Source organism: Phyllobates terribilis, unplaced genomic scaffold (genome assembly GCF_046119375.1).
Source record: "Phyllobates terribilis strain yellow unplaced genomic scaffold, ASM4611937v1 Scaffold_5__5_contigs__length_657084704, whole genome shotgun sequence".
Lineage (NCBI taxonomy): Eukaryota > Metazoa > Chordata > Amphibia > Anura > Dendrobatidae > Phyllobates > Phyllobates terribilis.
Genome location: NW_027362765.1, coordinates 271,774,640 through 271,796,552, shown reverse-complemented (window position 1 = coordinate 271,796,552; position 21,913 = coordinate 271,774,640). Strand labels below are relative to the sequence as shown.

The following is a 21,913-nucleotide window of genomic DNA, read 5'->3' as shown; positions in this document are numbered from 1 at the left end:
CTTATTATATGGGAAAAGATTAGAAAAAAACAATGGAACAAGAAGCCACTCCAGAAAAAACGTAGGGAACCTCAAAACATTATTACTCACCTTCCTGCAGTTATAGGAACTGCAAGTAATGCAAAAACTGCAGTTGAATGCTGGAATAGTTTATTCACAGATGACATTCTGGACTCTATTGTCACATATACCAACCAATATATAGACATTATAAAGGACAAGTTCATCTGCAACAGAACCATCAAGGCCACAGATGAAATAGAACTGCGTGCTTTTTTTGGATTATTATACCTTGCAGGAGCTTATAGGGCAAATAGACAAAGTTTGGAGGAACTTTGGAGTAAAGATGGGGATGGAGTTGAAAAATTTGGCCTTGTTATGTCCATAAACAGATTCAAGCTTCTAATTCGTTGCCTTCGGTTTGACGACAGAACTACCCGAACCGAATGTAAAACACATGACCAACTTGCTCCAATTCGTGATATATTCCAAAAATTTGTTGAAAACTGTAAAAAAAGCTATTGCCCTGGGGAGAATCTCACTATTGACGAAATGCTCCCTGGTTTTCGTGGTAGATGTGCCTTTCGTCAATATATTCCATCAAAGCCTAACAAATATGGAATAAAAATGTATGCCCTTGTTGATGCCAGTAAGACCTACACTTACAACCTGGAAGTTTATGCAGGAAAACAATCAGAAGGTCCTTACTGTGTCAGCAACAAACCCAGTGATTTTGTAAAAAGACTGGCTGAGCCCTTATTTGGATCGGGTCGCAATATAACAGCTGACAATTGGTTTTCAAATTGTGATCTGATTGATTATCTGAAAATGCAGAAGCTTTCATATGTCGGAACTGTAAGAAAAAATAAAAAAGAATTGCCTACACAGTTTGTAAGTGTGAAAGGGAGGCAACAGTACAGCAGTATGTTTGCATTCCATAATGGAAAGGTTTTGGTTTCCTATGTACCACAAGCAAAAAAAATTGTACTTCTTCTATCAACACTTCATGATGATGATGCCATCGATCCTGGGACTGAGGCACAAAAAAACCCGGAGATAATTACATTTTATAATGCAACCAAAGGGAGTGTTGATACAGCTGATCAGATGTGCTCAACTTTCAACGTCAGCAGAAACACCAAACGCTGGCCAATGGTCATATTTTTTGCTATGCTGAATTTGGGTGGTATAAATTCACAAGTCATTTACCTTGAAAACAAGCTTGAACCACTCCGTAGACGATTCTATCTGAAAAAATTGGCCCATAAACTAGTGCTTGGAGAGCTACGCAGGAGAAGTATGAAAACAATCGGTATCCCCTCTCGCCTTCAAGTTCAGCTCAAAAGATTCCGCCCAGAAGATGATAGTGAAAATTCACCATCTGCACCACCTCCCAAAAGAAGGAGATGCACCACCTGCACCACGGAAAGCGGAATCAGAAGGCTTTCTAATTATGAATGTCACAAATGTCATAATGCAATCTGCCTGACACATGCAAAAATGATGTGTAATTCTTGCTCTTTGCTCTGCAAGTGTAATTTTTCTGGGGAAACTTCAGGATCTAATTCTGATTGAATATGTGTTTAATAGTACTTAAGGTACCTTAAAATTAAGTTTGTTTCCATAAATTTTCTTTGTAGAGTTTTTGGACAGTCGAACTGGGGACTATTTGGCGGGAGTTTTGAAATGTTTGTATTTCAGAGTTATTAGTTTTATGTTAAGTAAATGTTTTTTTTTTTAACACGATTATGTGTAGTCTCTTTTATTACATCCCTATGAAGGTCACTGATCACTTTTAGAGCACTGAAATTGCAAACATTAGATATTATAGGTATTTTTCTAGCCTGCGCCTGACAGTCACATTGTATGTGAACTCGTTAGAACCGATATTGTATGTGACGGAGGGTTAAACAGCCATAGTCTGTGCCAATCGTGGCTGATGCAGCAAGTTGTCAGCTATAGTGTACAGGTGACAGCTACAGGATTGTCACTCATTGGGGGATGCTAGTCACTTATATAGCAGGTCAGTAAAAAGACCTATTGGCGGTCTCTAAGGGGTTAAGTGTGGCAGTTTGCATTAAATGGAATCTGTCACCACATTTGAGCTACCTAACCTATTACTATGGCCATACAGGTGGAAAAAACTGCTGGACTGCTGGAAAAAAGTCATACCTGTATGCCCCATGGATGATGCCATGTTGTGGAAAAATCAGGTTTTATCGCTTTATGTAAATGAGTTCTTCCATACTTCCGCTTCCAGTGATCTCCGGCGCACAGAAAAGATGCACTCCCGACCTCCTTCCTCCTTCCCTGCAGAGTAAGAATGTCATTTCTGATGCACCAGTTTAATAAAATCACTGGGAGGCAAAGTACCAGTGACTTGCCTGCGCATAAGCTACGTGGAGCCAATGCCCATAGAATGGTGGAACACTGAAGAGGAGCGACGGCAGTCGGAATGTGCAGGTGTGGGATTTCTGCCAGCGCACCTGACATCACAGAGACAGAGGGACGATGTGGGAGAAGAAAGATAGGATAGCAAAGAGAGGAGGCAGAGTCATCTTCCACGCAGAGTATGACCCATAGCCTGGAAGAACTCATTTACATAAAGTGATAAGAGCTGATTTTTCCACAACAAGGCATCTGATATGAGACATACAGGTTGGACTTTTTTTCAGCAGTCTATAACCTGTATGCCCATATTAATAGGTTAGATAGGTCAAATGTGATGACAAATTTCCTTTAACTCTATATTGTTATAAAGAGAGAGCAGATAAATTGCAAAAAAAAAATGCAAACTCATTCCTAGTCATAAAGATTGAATTAATCCTGGTTTCTAATGAATTTCAGCCCTGATACAAAATGACCTGCTTACATCATTTCAGTGAACTTCTGGTTAGCTCAGCAGAAAGTGTTGGACTATGTGCGCACGATCAGGAATTGCTTGCAGAAATTTCTGCAGCGTTTTTGATTTATTTTCATGCGTTTTTTGTGCGTTTTTGCCATGCGTTTTTTCCAATGCATTGTATAGGAAAAACGCAGGCCAAAACACACAAAGAATGGACATGCTGCTTTTTTTTCCGCACATGAGATTCAGTCAGGAAAAATCTTGATCATGTGCACAGATCTTGCAAAATGTCATAGGAAATCATGGGATAAGGTTTGCAATGCATCAAAAACGCATCGTGTGCAAATAGCCTAGGAGAACAAAGCAGCTGTTATCACTCTGTCATGCTGATTGAATTACAGGTGCATCTCACTAAATTAGAATATCATCAAAAAATGTATTTATTTCAGTTCTTCAATACAAAAAGTGAAACTCATATATTATATAGAGTCATTACAAACAGAGTGATCTATTTCAAGTGTTTATTTCTGTTAATGTTGATGATTATGGCTTACAGCCAATGAAAACACAAAAGTCATTATCTCAATAAATTTAAATTATTAACAAAAAAAAACACCTGCAAAGTCTTCCTAAGCATTTAAAAAGGTCCCTTAGTCTGTTTCAGTAGGCTCCACAATCATGGGGAAGACTGCTGACTTGATAGATGTCCAGAAGGCAGTCATTGACACACTCCACAAGGTCCCAGAGTTCCAATTTTCATTCGGAAATCAATGTCCCAGAGTCTGGAGGAAGAGTGGAGAGGCCACAATCCAAGCTGCTTGAGGTCTAGTGTGAAGTTTCCACAATCAGTGATGGTTTGGGGAGCCATGTCATCTGCTGGTGGAGGTCCACTGTGTTTTATTAAGACCAAAGTCAGCGCAGCCGTCTACCAGGAAATTTTAGAGCACTTCATGCTTCCCTCTGCCGACAAGCTTTATAGAGATGGAAATTTCATTCTCCAGCAGGACTTGGCACCTGTGCACACTGCCAAAAGTACCAATACCTGGTTTACACACAACAGTATCACTGTGCTTGATTGGCCAGCAAACTCGCCTGACCTTAACCCCATAAAGAATCTATGGAGTATTGTTAAGAGGAAGATGAGACACCAGACCCAACAATGCAGATGAGCTGAAAGCTGCTATCAAAGCATCCTGGGCTTCCATAACACCTCAGCAGTGCCACAGGCTGATCGCCTCCATGACACACCGTATTGATGCAGTAATTGATCCAAAAGGAGCCCCGACCAAGTACTGAGTGCATTTACTGAACATACATTTCAGTAGGCCAACATTTCAGATTTTAAAAACATTTTTCAAGCTGTTGTTAGATTACTTTGTTTGTAATGACTCAATATAATATATGAGTTACACTTTTTGTATTGAAGAACTGAAATAAATTAACTTTTTGAAGATATTCTAATTTAGTGAGATGCACCTGTATAGAAGCAGACTGATTGCTTTAAAGGGGGGGGGGGGGTGCTTGAAATGAGTGTCTTCTTCTGTTAACCATGGTAAACTCCAAGGATACATGTGCAGCCATCATTGCTTTGCATCAAATAGGCTTTACAGAAAAGGACATTACTACTTTGTAAGATTTCCTTGAAATCAACTATTTATCGGATCATCAAGAACTTCAAAGAGATAGGATTTATTGCTGTAAAAAAGGCTTAAAGGGAATCTGTCACCCCCCCCCCATCCCCGGGACTTATCAGACCTCTAATATGGGCATACAGGTGACAGAAATCTAAATCTATACAAACCTGTATGCCTCATATTAAAGGTTTGGTTGCTTTGAAATGTCTTTTTATTAAAACAGTTTTGTCATGCTTGGAAGAAATCCCAGCCTACTTACTTAATTTCACTATTCCCCCCCCTCCCCTGTCCCAGTCCCCTGACATGCAGTCTCGTTTTGCAGATCCCGCGCATGCGCAAAGCACCTATAACGCAAGGTGTGCTTTTCTTTCACCCGACCCTATTTTTCCCTGCTTCGCCCTAGTGCGCAGGGGCCAGGGAGTCACTGTGACTTCCGCTCCAGTGACCTCCAGCGTGCGCAACAATAAGGTTTGCTCCCCTCTTCCTCCTGGCATCCGGATTGTTAGGAACCATATTGTATATATGTATACACGTGTATATGTGTATATATATATATATATATATATATATATATATATATATATACATAAATATATATCTACATACAATATGGTAAGCCATTACAGTAAGCCTACAAGCTTTATCCATTCATGAGTCTTTTTGCTTGGTACCATTAAATTCAGGATATTTCCATAATTTGGTACATACTGAGAATTCATGATTTATTGGTCAGTAGTTCTCTCTGGGGGATCCAGAAATACCTGACACTTTACGTGTGATATGTACTTCTACTTGACCCACAACTGTGATCTTATGACCATCTTGACCATATCAGGGACAACCATGTCACATTGTTACCAGGCGCCTGGCTTTTTCATGTTTGTATAATTGTTTTGTGATGGCCATCGTTCTTTATGATTATTATCATATAATCCTGTATGCATATTGCCAATGGTGCTAAGAGATCATTCATATCTATATACATTTTTTCTGAGGTTCTTGGTCCCACATGTAGGTTGCTGCTTACATTGATATATTTATATTTCATTACCCAGGGATGTATTATACCATTTGTTTTGTTTTTTTAAGTGTTTTTAACTCCATTGTCCTTTTGTGCTCAATAAACTTTTTGTATTACTTACGGTTATACCAGGTGTGCACATCTTTATGCGATGCTTTTCTTTGTCTCTTATATGGTTCCCTCTCTCCACATGATGTTGCACCCTATAGTATCAATTTCATATTAGTAGTGCGCCCCCTCACTTCTCTCTGACACTATAGATTTACATTTCTATCACCTGTATCCCCATATTAGAGGTCTGATAAGTCCCAGGGGGTGACAGATTCCCTTTAAGGCCATCCAAGATAGTCCAGCAAGAGCCAGGACTATCTCCTAAAGAGGATTCAGCTATAAGACCAGTTCAACACTGAGCAGAGCTTGCTGATGGATGGCAGCAGACTGCAGACGTATAAATCCCCCCAGTGTGCGCACTGTGCGCTGCGGGGATTCATCGGTTTCTGAGCTGGGACCGGAGGGTACGTCAGTGCGTATGAGTTATACATACTCCAGGTCAGAACCCGATTAGTGGGCATGGCCCCGCTCCATACATTTGTATTGAGCGAGGCTGCACCCCGTCTAGTGACCCGTGTGTGCGGCCTCACTCAATACAAGTGTAAGGAGAGAGGCCACACCCACTAGTCGGGTTCTGGCCGGGAGTATGTATAACATAAACGTACCTTCCTGTCCCGGCTCAGAAACCAGTGAATTCAAGCAGCGCAAAGTGCACATGCTGGGAGGATTCATAAGTCTGCAGTCACACAGAGTGACTGCAGACTTAGCATTTTGGACCCTTTAAAGCATCAATTCTTCTAGATGGACTTACACACAGTTTTTGAAGAAGCTTAGCAGGGAAGAGTTGGTTCCAAATATCTTGGAGAACTAACTACAGATCTTCTGTGGATGTCGACTTCTACAAATCCTTCTGTTTCTTCATGTAATCCCTTACAGATTTGATGATGTTGAGATCCGGGCTCTGTGGGGGTCTTATCATCACTTCCAGGACTCCTTGTACTTCTTTACGCCGAAGATAGTTTATAATGACATTTGCTGTATGTTTGGGGTAATTGTCCTACTGCAGAATAAATTTGGAGCCAATCAAATGCCTCCATGATGATATTGCATGACGGATAAGTATCTACCGTTATGTCTCAGCATTGAAAAACTACAATAGAAAATTTGACAGTAGGTACAATTTGATTATAGTTTCTTTGAATGTGCCAGGTTGTCCGTCGACTCGCTCTCCTTGTTTGCGTCGTTCAAATTATTTTGTACTTATTTTGTACTTGCATTCCATGTGTAAAATGTAGGCACTTCCAAATACAGTAGTGTTTTCAAAAGCATGTCATTTTGACATAACGTGAAGAAAACATTTCTATATATACATATAATATATATAACAAAAAAACAAACCACTAAAACGTTTTGAACATGAATTATTAAATATTATTAAAACCACACCGGTGATTTTTTACATCAATATTAGCTGAAATGCCAAATTTCCATATCATAGTATAGAGTAGTCACTCAAGACTCAGTAAATAGACTACTGTCAGTGGCAAGGTAGCAGAATATAAGCATTGATGATAACAAGAAATGGCAATGTTCAAGACCGCAAACACAATGGTCGACCAAGGAAACAGTGCAGCAGATGAAAGACACATCATACTTCCCTTCGAAAATTGAAAGATGTTCAGCAGTTTCATCAGCTCAAAACTGGCAGCAACCAGAGGGACCCTGCTACACCCATCTACTGTTTGTCCAGTCTTAATGGAAGAATTGCGGTCAGATACCATACTTTAGACATAAAAACAAGGTCGTGAAACTCAGCTATGCACAAAAACATAGAAACTGGTTGTGAAGACCCGGGGTCTACCGTGGGGGTAAAACTACTCAGACAACACAGGGTGAGGGTAAAACAGCATGGCAATACTTTATTGAACCACAAAGTGGACAATAAACACACAGAACAGTCCCAGCAAATACCCAAGATGGTACAACATTACACAGTCTCACCCTTCTGTCTCCACCCTCCTGGGATAGAACAGCTGCGCCTTTGGAGACTTCCAGGGCCGACTACCTCAAACAGTGGCCCCCTGCTTCTGGCGGGCCTCCGCATAGAGGAGGTAGCGGCAAGCTTAGGAAGCTAACAGTCCATTGAAGTACAAGACCAGGAGATCTGAGGATCCCACCCTGGCCTCTCTGAGAGTTTTAATGGGGCCAGGCAACCGGTGGGTCCCTCCTGGCAACTCCAAACAACATATCCATGGGGCCAGGTGACTTCTTCCCAACCCTGGTCTCCCCAAAATGTATCCATGGTTTCTCTGATGGTTAATGGAGCAGATCTGTATCTTTCCAGTCAGGGCCATACCCTTAGGCTAGAATCATATAGAATTCAAATCTGTGTCTCTTTGGGTAATGTCATGCAATCCATCAACTGTCCTGAAGGATGTCTCTCATTTGCTTGTAAAGTCTTTCTCCAATCTCTTTCTCAAGTTAAACTGCTACAAAAACACGTCCCTTCTCTAGGCTAAACCCACTGAATGGCAGAACTGCTCTCACCCCCCTCCCCCCCTAAAACTAAGTGTGCATTAGTGGAGGTATCTTTCTCAGGTCGAACCCATCACCTGGGTCTACATGTGAGACTCCCTGTGGTGAAGGCTCCACTGGATCTTCTTTCAAAACTTACACAATGGGCCTAGACGATTTTTGAACAATGGTTAGAGGCTCCTGAGATACTAATGAGATTAGTGGAATGCTGGACACTTTACAAGTTAAATTAGTGTACATAAACTGATGAGCAAGCAGAACATTAATAAAACACAGCCAACAATCTCTAATAAAACACAAGAAGGTATTTCTCTTGGATTAGCAAATCTAATAATCAGGCTAATTAAGATTTTAAATTGTATCGTCACACTGGGGTTCAGAAAAATGGCAGCAGGTGCCCTGGACTGATGAGTCAATGTGAAATATTTGGCTGCAACAGAAGGCAGTTTGTTTGCTGAAGGGCTGGAGATCGGTACAGTAATGAGTGAATGCAACAGTAAAGCATGATGGAGGTTCCTTGCAAATTAGGCTGAGTGCCCACGTAGCGTTTTTCAAGCATTTATGCTGCGGATTTTCCGCAGCGTAAACGCTTGTGAAACGCTAGGTAATCCGCACCCCATGGTCCCCAAGGGGATTCCGCATGTTCTATGCACATGCGGCGGATTTTTCCGCAGCGTTTATGCTGCGCACAAAAATCCGTAGCATGTCATTTAATTTTGCGGAAGCGCAGCGGAACTCCCGCCATTGACTTGCATTGAAACGCATAGAAACCGCGACTGTACATTTGTACAAGCGGCTTCAATGCGTCTCTATGTGCGGATGGTACCCAGTTCTGGAGGAGAGAAGACTCTCATCCAGACCTGGGTACCATTGTACCTGTAAAAAAAGAATAAAATAACAAGTAAAGTTTATACTCACCTTTTCGAAGGCTTCTCTCTGAATGCCGGCATCGCTGGAGGACCTGCAGTGACGTCACAGTCATGTGACCGCAGGCCCTTCACCGCTCTGTCTCGCGATATGCCGGCAGCCGGGAACCAGACAGGAACGAGCGCTGCAGCACACACCGGGGCCTCGGGGGTGAGTATAGCTTTATTTGTTTTAATTTTTACGGTTCACACTGTATAAATCCATGCCGGTTGCATGGATTTATACAGCGTGACCTAGTTGTCAAGCACTTTCCAAGTGATGCTATCGCCTAGAAAGCGCTTGTCAATCTGCATGCGGAAACGCATGTGAACCCGCATGTGGATCCGCATGTATTCTGCAGGAAAAACGCATGCACAATCTGCATGCGTTTTTTCTGCCAGGGAGATGCAGAAATGCTGCAGAAATTTTCTGCTTCATTTCTGCATCGTGGGCACATAGCCTTATAGGCTGCATTTCATTAAATGTAGTTGGAGAATTTGGTTAAGATTAATGGTGTCCTCAATGCTGAGAGATAAAGGCGAATATTTATCCCTTATGTAATACCATCAGGAAAGCGTCTGATTGGCTCCAAATTTATTTTGCAGCAGGAAAATGACCCCAAACATACAGCCAAAGTCATTAAGAACCATTTTAAGCATAAGGCCATGGCCCCACTATCAGTATTTGGTCAGTATTTTTTCTCAGGAGTGGGTGATAAATGCAGAATTGGTGACTTGTTTCTATTCTACCTTTTCTCTGATTGTTCCTCACCTGGTTTTGGTTCCCACTCCTGAGAAAAAATACTGACCGAATACTAACCAAATACTATAGTGGGGCTGTGGCCTAAGAAGACTATCCTGAGCACTTGTCACAGATATTCACAGGCTCCAGGTGCTCTTGTGGACCAAGAGGGCACTTTAGAAAGATTTCTCTTGGGATGTGTAGTCCTCTCCCCGTTATCAATGTGACTTGCCTGTGACAAGTGCTCAGGATAGTCTTCTTAGGCCACGGCCCCACACTAGTATTTGGTCAGTATTCTTCCTCAGGACTGAGAGACAAAACCAGGTGAGGAACAATCAGAGAAAAGGTATAATAGAAACAAGTCACCAATTCTGCATTTATCACCCACTCCTGTTTTCGACTCCCACTCCTGAGAAAAAATACTGACCGAATACTGACCAAATACTGATTTTGGGGCCGTGGCCTAAAGAAAAATAAGGAGTCTCAGAAGTGATGATATTGCCCCAACAGAGCCCGGATCTCAACATCATCGAGTTTATGTCGATTACATGAAGAGACAGAAGGATATGCACAAGCTGACATCCATAGAAGATCTGTGGTTAGTTCTCCAAGATGATTGGAAGAACCTCCCCACTGAATTACTTCAACAACTGTGTGAATGATAATGAGAGATAGATGGATATCTCAAAAGAAACCATAGACTATCCTCCATGACTATTTCCATCATGGTGACTATTACGGTAGTCATGTCCAAAATTCTCCATTTATTTAAAACTTCCTAATGAGAAAAAAAGTATTTAAAATGAATAAATAATTATGACATCATCGGACTTTATTATCATTATCATAAAATGGAGCACTTGTTTCCTAAGCATGGCATAAAGATACAGATGTAATAACAGAACACGCAGTTACATTATCTTCCATATTAATACTAATACTTTAGAGATAAATAAAATTATCACTTCTATTTTCTGTGCGGATACATTTATGAAGTTTTTTTAAGTTGATTTTCCTTATATTTCATAGAGATAAACTATAAGTTGCAACTTGTCACAGGCGGACTCCACTTCTGCGACTGGCATCCTGGAATTGACATCCCTGGGTGCCTGTTGTTTCTATGGCACATCACGAGGTGTGGGGCCAAGGTGCCACAGGCGCCAGCAGATACCGATTCCAGGACACCAGGCCCAGAATCCGGTTGTGACAGAGTACCACAAACCTATTTGTCCATATCTGTAATGCAGATGTCTGAGGACCCTCAGTGAGAGACAGTGGCATACATAGGGCATCCATTGCAATATGTGCCAGTTATATGGAGAACATGATGATACCCTAAAGTGAAATAAATCTTTTTTTCCTGGTCCATGTCCAACCAGCACTGATCATTTCTAGCAGTTACAGCATATTATAGTGTTCGGTCAGGTTTGCATTTCATTCTGAAAAATATCGACTGCATTAATAGAAACATGACAGGAAGCAGGCAGCAGTAATGTGCGCGGCGGAGGATAATGACACGGGAACTAAGACGTCTCTGCTTTGTAGCCACCGGAAGTATTAGTTGCTGCGCTGCAGGGAATGAAGTCAGCGATGCACCGAGCGGAAGTGCCATGCTTACTGCCGGAAGCGGCCGTGTCTTACTTCGGGAGAGGAGCCGAGTGCCAGTGGTTGGCATGTGAGCGCTGGCAGCGACGTTGGATAGTCCGGGAGGGAGAGCTGAGTGGTCCATGCCGGCTTGTGGGCACGGAGCCTGGCACCACACAGCATGGCTAAGCAGCAGGGCATGGACTTCTGGAGAGAGACCCTGAAGGGAGCTCGCCATGTGCTGGCTCCTATGGTGGATCAGAGTGAGCTGGCCTGGAGGCTGCTGAGTCGGAGACATGGTGCTGAGCTGTGCTACACTCCCATGCTCCATGCCCAGGTGTTTGTACGAGATGCCAACTACCGGAAGGAGAACCTGTACTGTGAGGTGTCTGCGGAGGACCGGCCCCTCATCGTCCAGGTAACAACGGTTTCCTGCCCGCTAGTAGTTATGTCTGGCATGGCGACCCCAGATGTACGTAGCCGTTACCCCATAGGACTGGTATTGGCATTATCCAGAATACGTGATGATTGTCTGATGAGGGTTGTAGTATCTGCGGCCGGTGAGGATCCTGAGGCCGTCCTGTAACCTATAGGGCGAGTCACCTAATGGGCTGCACTACTCCGCACTCAAGTTATCCCCTGGTGTCATCTGACGCTGATATTAAAGGGTTTAACCTCAAGGACAAAAGGATCCCTCATATTAAAGTGGACCGGTCACGTGTCCCAAACTTAGGTTATTAAATTGCCCAAATTCCTGTGCTACCCTGAATGTGTCAGAGCTTTCCGTTTTTTATTTTGTCCATCGGCGGAGATATACCATTTATTCTATTTTGGCTCCAATTATGCTTGTGGACCAAGAGGGCGTTTCAGAAAGTTTTCTCTTAAGACGTGTTGTCCTCCTTCCTCTGTATGAAACTGCCAAATCGCTCCTCGGCAGCATCTGAAACTGGTTGAACAGCAAGATCTCACAAAATCTCCCTGTTCTTGCAAGATTAAACTGTAAGGCCCCCCGGCCCCACCATCAGTGTTTGGTCAGTATTTTTTCTCAGGAGTGGGAGCCAAAACCAGGAGTGGGTGATAAATGCAGAATTGCAAATGTGAAAATAGAAGTATCAGCGGAGATCCAAAAGTAAAAGAAGATTACGTTTATTCACAAAGTAGTTAAAATACATGGCAGCAACATGACCAGCTAGTGTGAATACCAACGCTTTTTGACCTCCTACGGGGTCTTACTCATTCCATTCCCCCTCCTCCATGCATATATAAATGCAGAATTGGTGACTTGTTTCTATTATACCTTTTCTCTGATTGTTCCTCACCTGGTTTTGGCTCCCACTCCTGAGGAAAAATACTGACCGAATACTGACCAAATACTGATAGTGGGGCCGTGGCCTAAGAAGACTATCCTGAGCACTTGTCACAGGCAAGTCACATTGATAACGGGGAGATCTTCTGAGATCATGCTGCATAACCAGTTTGATGCTCTCGAGCAGTCATAGAGGGAGAGGACTACACATACCAAGAGAAATCTTTCTAAAGCGCCCTCTTTGTCCACAAGAGCACTTGGAGCCTATGAATATCTGATGTGGGTTGTAATAATCACCTAGGCAGGTTAACGATAGAACTATTTTTTTATTCCTTACGTCCATGGTCTTACAGTAATTCCATGTAGATGGTTACAATACAATGTCCCCAATCCACAAGATCCCACCCGGGAATGATAGTTCCACTTGCGCCGTACCAGGTAATGCCCACTGTCTCCCAACTTTTGGTTGGCCCACAGCTTTTGGTATCTTCTGCCGGTATAGTTTGCAGTCACAGCCTATGTTCCTCCAGACGACTGATATCACAACTGTAGCACGTGTATCTCACACCAGCCAGCAACAACAGTCCTTAGGATAGTTCCTCAAATCCTGACGACAGATCCCACGACCGTAGAATGTGCAACCAGCTCAAACCGGCAATCGATCTCCAATTTCCATAGGCCATCCATACCTGGGCACCAGGACCTCAGCATGTGGCTTATTGTTCTCCCTCTCCTGGGATCAGCCCCCTGGATGTGCAGGAGTGTTCACACCTTCCCCCTTCAACATTTGCTTTTAGCTCAAATAATGAAGAGTGTTCCAGAAGCCGAGTCTCCAGCCTGTCCTCAGGACTGTGCACCAGGGATGCCCCCTGCACAGAGGAACAAAGACACACCTGCCACAACCAGATGCAGGACAGAAATGCTATGTAGGCCTTATGTATACATGAGATCCTGCCCACACATCCTCCTTTCCTTACTGACACTTAATGGAAACACTGACTCATGAGGCTGAACACTCTCTCCAGGAGAGATCAGTGCACCCTAAACTAACGAGCAAGCAAATCTCCTATGAACACAACAATAAGATCCATGTACCAGTGCTCCGTGCTGGAAAAAGTCAGTGGCCAGCTCCTCATAGAGAAGAAATAGAAAAATGGGCATATCTTTGCTACGGAGGGCAGCAAATAAAAATGGAAAGCATCGGCAGATTCAGGGCAGCATGGGGTTTTGGAAAGGTAATAAACTATTTTTTTTCGGACACATGACCAGTTCTTTAAATGTATAGGTAGTCCTATACATTAGATGAATGTGGCCTGACCATCCAATGTGTTTGGGACTGTTATATTACTGATGTAAGAACAAACAAGGGTCAGGCATGTTGGATATCAACATGTCTAATCCTTTTGTAAGCATGAGTCTCCTAGTTCCAGTGAAGGTGAGGGGTCACATGACCGATTCTCATGTTTCTCTCAGTGACATTGTGCAATACGCTGTCTCTCAGGAGTCCTCTCTAATTCACCATTCCCTCTATTGAAAAAAGCGCATTAGAATCTAGTTGGCACGTGATCGCAAATACTTGTCATGTGCCTGCAGAAACTTTTCTTGAGTTCGGAAAACCATATAATATACACATAGTCCTATAGTTTGATTATGCCACGATTAGATCATGGGAATAGTGTCCAGTTTCCAAATCCAGCTTACTAACACAGAAGAGTACCCTGTTCCCTCTCCGTGATGGTGACATGCTTGTAAGGGGCAGACTGTCATTTCTACAGGTAAGCCAGCCCCATTGTTTCCACATTTGTATTGGCTGTTGATTTTTGCTTGTCTGTTTTTTTTTTCTTTTAAAGTTTTGTGCAAACGACCCTGAAGTGTTTGTCCAGGCAGCGTTGCTAGCTCAGGACTATTGTGATGCCATTGATCTGAACCTCGGCTGCCCACAAATGATTGCAAAGAGAGGTATAGTGATACACAAACCTTCCTGACACTGCAGATTGGCTGAAGGGGTTATCCAACATCTAATGGTGGCTACAAAGGGGGGGGGGGGTTAGATTAAATGAGTAAAATGTCCTGCTAGTTCCCCTGCCTCTCCCATTGTCCTGCTGGCAGCTGGCATTTGTGAAGTGTCCAGAAGTGGTGACGTTCTGCCCACACTAAGGCTGTGCGTCTCTTGCCTCAGCGGGATGGTAGCACGTCAGAACATGTCCACTAAGGTCAGGGATTATCACTGCAGGCGCGGTTTACATGCAATGGTGCGATCATTGGACTGGCAGGTGAACTGTTAATTATTTGTGTTTTAATTTGATTATTTTAAGTCTTTCCTGCTTTGTGCCTTTTCGAAAAAAAAAATGTTTAACAACATCTTGAAAAGCCAAGCATGGCCAAAAAGTGAGAAAAAAATATACTATCTGCATTAGTCCAATCCAATAGAAATGAATGAAGCATAGGTGTGCGGGCATGGCGATCGTATAGCCCCATTCTCGGGCCCAGTGGGGATCCCAACAAATTGACTTCTGTCGACCGGCTTATTTGCAGGGAATCCATTTACAGATCGTTATTTGGTGCCTGTGTATTCAGGATATAACGCACTACCCCTGATGCTCCATGTGCTACTCCATAAATTGTGAGTGCATAAAAGACCTTCTCATAAACATGCCTTTGTTCCATTGCTCAGGTCACTATGGAGCATTTCTACAAGATGAATGGCAGCTGCTGGAGAAGATGAGTAAGTCTCCACTGTAAAGTAATGGCTTTGTAAGTTTCCTGCGGCTTTTGTATTTTCTATCTGGGGATTTCAGCTCTTCTGAATTCTATCTCTTAGTTCAGCTGGCGCACCAGAAGTTGACTGTCCCCATCACTTGTAAAATCAGAGTTTTCCCTGAGATTGAAAAAACCGTCACATATGGCAAGTTACTGGAGAAAGCCGGGTGCCAGGTGGGTATTTTATTGACTATCTGTTGTCTTCTTGGAGTTTATCTCCTTGGCTTCTTACAAGATTCTGTTTCAGCTCCTCACAGTTCATGGTCGCACCAAAGAGCAGAAAGGGCCTCTAACTGGCATTGCTTCATGGGAACATATTAAAGCTGTCAGGTGAGTGTATAGGCACACATTATATTAAAGAAGTAGGGGCACATTGCCCGAAATGTATCAAACTAGTGCAATGGGTAAACCAGATCTCATGTACACTGGATGTGTCGGCTACCCTTGGCTACACATGTCAGCTGCGACACAATATTCTCCAGGTCCTTGTCCCCCCTCTATTTTAACTATATCTCTGCACTTCCCCTTGCAGCTTCCGCTTCATTTCACTTTTTATTAATCAACCTTTCCTTTATTTCTCTAATGTTTTGTTTCCTTTTACATACATTTGTTTTTCTGGAAACTGTATGGTATTTCATTCTTATCACTACAGGGTTTCTCATTATTATCTTGACTAGAAATGCTGTAAACATCCCAGTTTTTGCAAATGGGAATATCCAATACCTTAGTGACGTGGAGCGGTGTATTCAAGAGACTGGTGTCCATGGAGTGATGAGTGCAGGTAGGTTCTCCTCTCTCTAGACCTGTAAACCATTTTATTTGCTAACCTATGGAGGTAGTAATTTAGAATCCTACCATCATATAAAGACATATGTTTTGGAACAGTTAAGACCTCTTTACATCTCAGGACCTACTAGCCAGATAGCATATTGTAGAATACATTTCTAGAGAATGATGATTAAATCACAAGGCCACTTTTTATTGAATCCTTTTAAGATGTGTTCATAGATACTACCAATCATGGACATGCACTTTCACACAATATGGACCCTCAGTATGGAAGCTTGAGCACGCTTTGACCTTTGATGATATGCCCTTGTCATAAGTCATCCAAATAAAAGTCTATGGGGAGGGGGGTGCCTATACTTGTAGATTCTTTAATTTTTATTGCTCTTATCCTATTGGCAAATTCCCATTAAAGGAGTTCTGCGGTGCCACTCACTTCTGCATCTGGAGGTAAGTGCTGCCGATGATGTCTTGTCTACTCATATCCGTGTCACATACATGATCACCACTTATTATGGACACTTCTCGGCTGATAGGAGTAGACAATTTTTCATTGGCACTGCTCACCTCCTGATACAGAAGTGAGCCGCGCAGGAGAATCCCTTCAACAAATACCTACTTAACAATCATTGGTGCATATATATGTTCCCTCGTCAGTAGATCCAATTTGGTTATGTCTAAGTTGCTGAGCTAGCCTGGTATAACTTTATTCATGGTTGGTTGTATTTTAGAGGGGAATCTTCACAACCCAGCCTTGTTTGAAGGGAAGAGTCCCTTTGTGTGGGAGATGGCAGAAGAGTACTTGGATCTTGCTCAGCAATACCCGTGCCCTTTGTCTTTTGTGCGGGCGCATCTTTTTAAACTTTGGCACCACACGTGAGTATCATGTTTTGATATATACTTTCAAATCCACCTTTTAACATTAAATGGAACCTGTCACTTGATTATTGTGGCTCAAACCACAGACAAGATGAATCAGAGTCTTGTGACGCGATTGCAGCCAGGTATGTTTCACTCTGAAACGCTACTGTTTCTCCAATAACACCCCCACGACAGCACCAAAGGAGGATGTCACCCCACCCTAATAGGGACAGGAAACACAAAGAGGTTAAATAGCCCCTCCCTCATCCTCCCTCCAGTGTTTTTTCCTGTCCCTATTGGGATGAAGAGGTCATCCAGGGTGCTCTGTGCCGGCGGCAGACACCTAGCATACCTTTAAGCCGGGCAGCTGGGACCGGGCAGTTTTCTTCTCCTTCCCTTATGCTGCTCCCGTCTCCTCCGGGACTCGGGACCCCTGTCCCCACCGAGTCGGCGCCTGTGGGTAAGGTCCGGTGGTTGTCGGGCTGGAGGCCTCCTCGAGCTCTCCAGCCCTGCTCCTCCCCCCTCTCCAGGCGGCCTCCGGCAGTCTCCATAGCGGAGAGACACGTGCGGAATCCCGGAAGTGACGCGGACCTCTGATAACGTCACTTCCGGTGTGCGTTCCACCCTGGAACGCAGTAACTTGGAAACTGACAGAAAGTGGGGTCCCTTAAGTCACTTCTGGTCCGTTTGGGCTCTCAGTAGAGAGAGAGAAAAAAAAAAGCGAATAATAAATAACCCCGCAGGTGATCGCAGGTGTTCCTGCTTCACCAATTGGACCAAGGGGGAGGAGCCTTGCCACCCCCCTCCCCATGGAAAGAGGGAGAGCGCTGAGTCCAGTCGCCTATATAAGAGCCGTGGACTGAAGACATCTAAGGTAGGACCTAATCCGTTTTGCATTGTTACATTGGATGGTCAGGAATCTTATCTTCTCCATGTCTGCGGAGCCCTACGCAATTCCAGTCCCAGTAAGTCTGGCACTGGGGGTCCTTTCCTAGGTGCAGGTTAAAATTGATACATTAATTACCCTTCTCCCTCTTTTTTAGGGGGACAAGGATCCTGCACCAGGAAATAAATCTAGCTGAAAATGTGCTATATGTTCAAAAAAACTATCTTCTTCAAGCAAAAAATATTTATGCCAAAAATGCACAGAGAAGATTTTGAGGGAAGAACAGCCGTCCCTCATAGACTAGATCAAAGGGATAGTCCATCAGGAGGTTCAGTCTTCATTGGCCTCCTTTTCCCGATCCACTTCTGATTCGCCTCCAAAGGCAAAAAAGAGGAAAATTTCCCTGGAAGAAAAAGAAGACTCAGACTCCCAGGACGAGATATTCCTTCCAGAAGACTCTATAGAGGAAGGTGAACTTAGTCCAGCAGAGGAAGGTCTGGAAGTTAAGAAATATTATTTCTCAATGGAATTTATGGAAGACCTCCTCTCAGCAGTAAGAAGAACGATGGAAGTGGATGAAGAGAAGCCCACTAGATCAGTCCAGGAAGAGATGTTCGGTGGTCTCCGCTCAAAGAAAAAGATGGTGTTCCCAATACATAAAAACATTCAGGATCTAATCCTGGACGAATGGGAAAATCCTGAAAGACGACTGAATACACCAGCGGAATTGAAAGACAGTTTTCCCGTAGATAAAGAAACCTCAAAATGTTGGACCGAGATACCTAAGGTTGATATTCAGGTGGCAAGAGTCGCTAAAAAGACAGTATTGCCATTCGAAGACTCATCGCAACTAAAGAATCCTCTGGACCGCAAGATGGACTGCCTTCTCAGAAAATCCTGGGAAACCTCAGCAGTCCTTCTGAACACAAGCGTAGTCTCTAAGTGTGTTGCATGGTCCATGTCAAGATGGCTCAACCAGCTTGAAGAGCACCTAGCTATGGGCACATCCAGAGAGGAGATACAAGCTTCCCTACCTTTACTGCAGAAAGCCACTGACTTCCTGGCAGATGCTTCAGCGAAATCTGTGAGGGTAACCGCCAGGGCAGCAGTCTTATCGAACTCCACAAGGTGAGCACTATGGCTGAAATCGTGGAGCGGTGACGTGGCTTCTAAAATAAAACTTTGTTCCATTCCGTTCAAGGGAGAATATATGTTTGGCAAGGCCCTTGACGACCTCCTGGAGAAGGCGGCTGATAAAAAGAAATCCCTGCCTGAACCCAGACACTACAAGAAGACCCCCTTTCGCCCCCCTCGGGAACAGAATCCCCAGTACAGTGGAAAAGGCAAGTCCGGTCGGTGGAGCTACCCCAAAGGGGGGAAAGATAGGAATATTTTTTTCCCAAAAGGACAGCGACCACAGAAGCGGTGACGCCAGAGCAGTGGGAGGACGAATCATGAAATACCTTCCCCAATGGCAAAAGATCTGCTCCAATCAATGGGTCTTGAAGGTAATTCAAGAAGGGGTAAAGATCGAATTCTCATATCCTCCAAGAAAAGTAAGGTTAACTCGTCTAACCTCCCCGAGATTAAGAACCGCACTGATGTCCGGCCTAAAAGACCTACTATCCTTGGGGGCTATTTCAGCGGTCCCAAAAACAGAAAGACACACAGGCCACTATTCACGCCTGTTTATGATAAAGAAACCAAATGGCACCTACAGAATAATAATAAATCTGAAACCCTTAAACCAATACATCATCTACCGAAGATTCAAAATGGAGTCCATCAGATCAGCAGTTCCCTTGAAAGGACAAAGATATGTGATGGCAACCATCGACTTACAGGACGCATACTATCACGTCCCTATACATCCAACATACCGGAAATTTCCAAGGTTTGCTGTGGTTCAAGAGGATCAAACGTTGCATTTTCAATTCAACGTATTGCCGTTCGGGATATCCTCAGCACCAAGAATATTCACCAAAATTATGTCAGAGGTAGTGGCTTCAATCAGAAAAGAAAAAATTGCATCATTCCCTACCTCGGCGACTTCTTACTAGTAGGTCCCTCGGTGGAATCACTCCAGGAAGATCTGCAGAGAACAATCCAAATCCTGACCACCCTAGGGTGGTTGATAAATCATCAAAAGTCAGACCTGGTCCCTGCCACAGAAAAAACATTTCTGGGTGTTCTACTAGACTCCGCCAGACAAACCTCCTTCCTACCGAAAGACAAACAGATACTTTTGAGATCCAAGATATCGAATCTGAAGGCCCTGAACAGAGTGTCCCTAAGGTCTGCCATGTCAACCCTCGGCTCCATGACAGCCTGCATCCAATCCGTAGCCTGGGCTCAGGCTCACACCAGGGTGTTGCAAACCCATATTCTTGCACAGTGGGACGGATCCCCAGACTCCCTAAACAGGAAGATCATGATCCCTCATTATGTGAAGACATCCCTATCATGGTGGCTCAGCCCAAAAAACCTAGGAACAGGGGTTCCATGGTCTCAGTTCCCTCTGATAAGTCACGGTAGACGCCAGCAAGACTGGATGGGGAGCCGTCGTCGCTCAAACCCCCTTCCAAGGGGTCTGGACAGAAGAGACCAGCAGGAGATCCTCCAACTTCCGCGAGTTAAAGGCAGTGGAGGAGGCACTCAAAATGTCGGCTCCAATCATTACGGGCAAACACGTAAAAGTCTATTCAGACAACATGACTACCGTAGCTCACCTGTCCCATCAAGGGAGTACAAGGTACGAGAATCTAAAAAGTATCTCGGCAAGAATATTCTTCTGGGCAGAAGGACATCTTCGTTCCTTATCAGGTCTGCACATAAAAGGCTCAGACAACATCCAGGCCGATTTTCTGAGCAGAAGGAATATCCATCCGGGGGAATGGGAGCTGGACTCAGACATTTTTCACATGCTGACCAGACAATGGGTTTGTCCGGAGGTGGACCTCTTTGCAAGACGCCAGAACACCAAGGCAGAAAAATACTTCTCCCTAGATCCAGACGACGTATGCCTGGGGATAGATGCATTCGCTCACCCGTGGCGTTTCCATCTGGCTTATGCTTTTCCCCCAATTCCATTGCTAGCCAAGACCTTACAGAAAGTAAGGACCGAGGAGGTCAAGATAATTTTGATAGCCCCACTTTGGCCCAAAAGGAGCTGGTTCTGTGCACTAAACAGTTTAAGCATAGAGGGACCCCTCATTCTGCCAGCAATCAAGAACCTTCTCCATCAGGGTCCAATACTCCATTCAGATCCAGAGAACCTCCATCTAGCGGCCTGGCTTCTGAGTTCACAATCCTGAAGGCCAAAGGACTCTCAGACCGAGTAATTCATACCCTACAAAAAAGTAGGAAACAAATTACAAACTCCATATACAGCAAGATATGGAAGACCTTCCTAACATGGTATAAACCAAATATACCAGATCTTTGGCATCCTGACATGACCCAGATCTTGGATTTTCTACAAGAAGGGCTGGAGAAGGGCCTTATACCCAACACCCTCAAGGTTCAGATCGCGGCGCTGAGTATTTATTTAGACCAGAGCCTAGCCGAACACCGATGGGTAAAAAGGTTCATGACAGCAGCTACTCGCCTGCGTCCCAGAATAATTAACCACGTTCCCTCCTGGGATCTTAATATCGTCCTTAAGGGTCTGACACTACCACCGTTTGAACCTTTGGCCTCAATAGAGCTGGATAAATTAGCCTGGAAAACATTTCTAGTAGCAATTACCACTGCCTGGAGAGTGGGCTAAATCCAAGCCTTCTCAGTGAATGACCCATATCTGAGAATCCTGGATGATAGGATTATTCTACAACTGGACCCATCTTTCTTGCCAAAGGTAGTCTCAGACTTTCATAGGTCTCAAGAGATAATTCTTCCTTCCTTCTGTCAAGACCCAAAAAATAAAAGGGAAGAAGAATACCATGCTTTGGACATAAGGCGGGTTGTTCTTCACTACCTCCAAAAATCAGAGGCCTGG

The 21,913-nt window shown here is 43.8% G+C and overlaps 1 protein-coding gene across 2 annotated transcripts in view; it reads left to right on the top strand.

Annotated features, from left to right (window-relative positions):
* The first annotated feature begins 11,325 nt into the window (after positions 1–11,325).
* The window catches only part of DUS1L (dihydrouridine synthase 1 like), a 32,163-nt gene continuing 21,575 nt past the window's right edge, over positions 11,326–21,913 (top strand). For both annotated transcript variants that reach the window (XM_073684154.1, XM_073684155.1), the window contains exons 1-7: positions 11,326–11,735; positions 14,474–14,582; positions 15,298–15,348; positions 15,445–15,557; positions 15,631–15,713; positions 16,061–16,164; positions 16,901–17,045. In XM_073684154.1, coding sequence (XP_073540255.1) covers positions 11,499–11,735; positions 14,474–14,582; positions 15,298–15,348; positions 15,445–15,557; positions 15,631–15,713; positions 16,061–16,164; positions 16,901–17,045 — 842 coding nt within the window. In that variant the 5' untranslated portion in view covers positions 11,326–11,498. The remainder of the gene's footprint in view (positions 11,736–14,473; positions 14,583–15,297; positions 15,349–15,444; positions 15,558–15,630; positions 15,714–16,060; positions 16,165–16,900; positions 17,046–21,913) is intronic.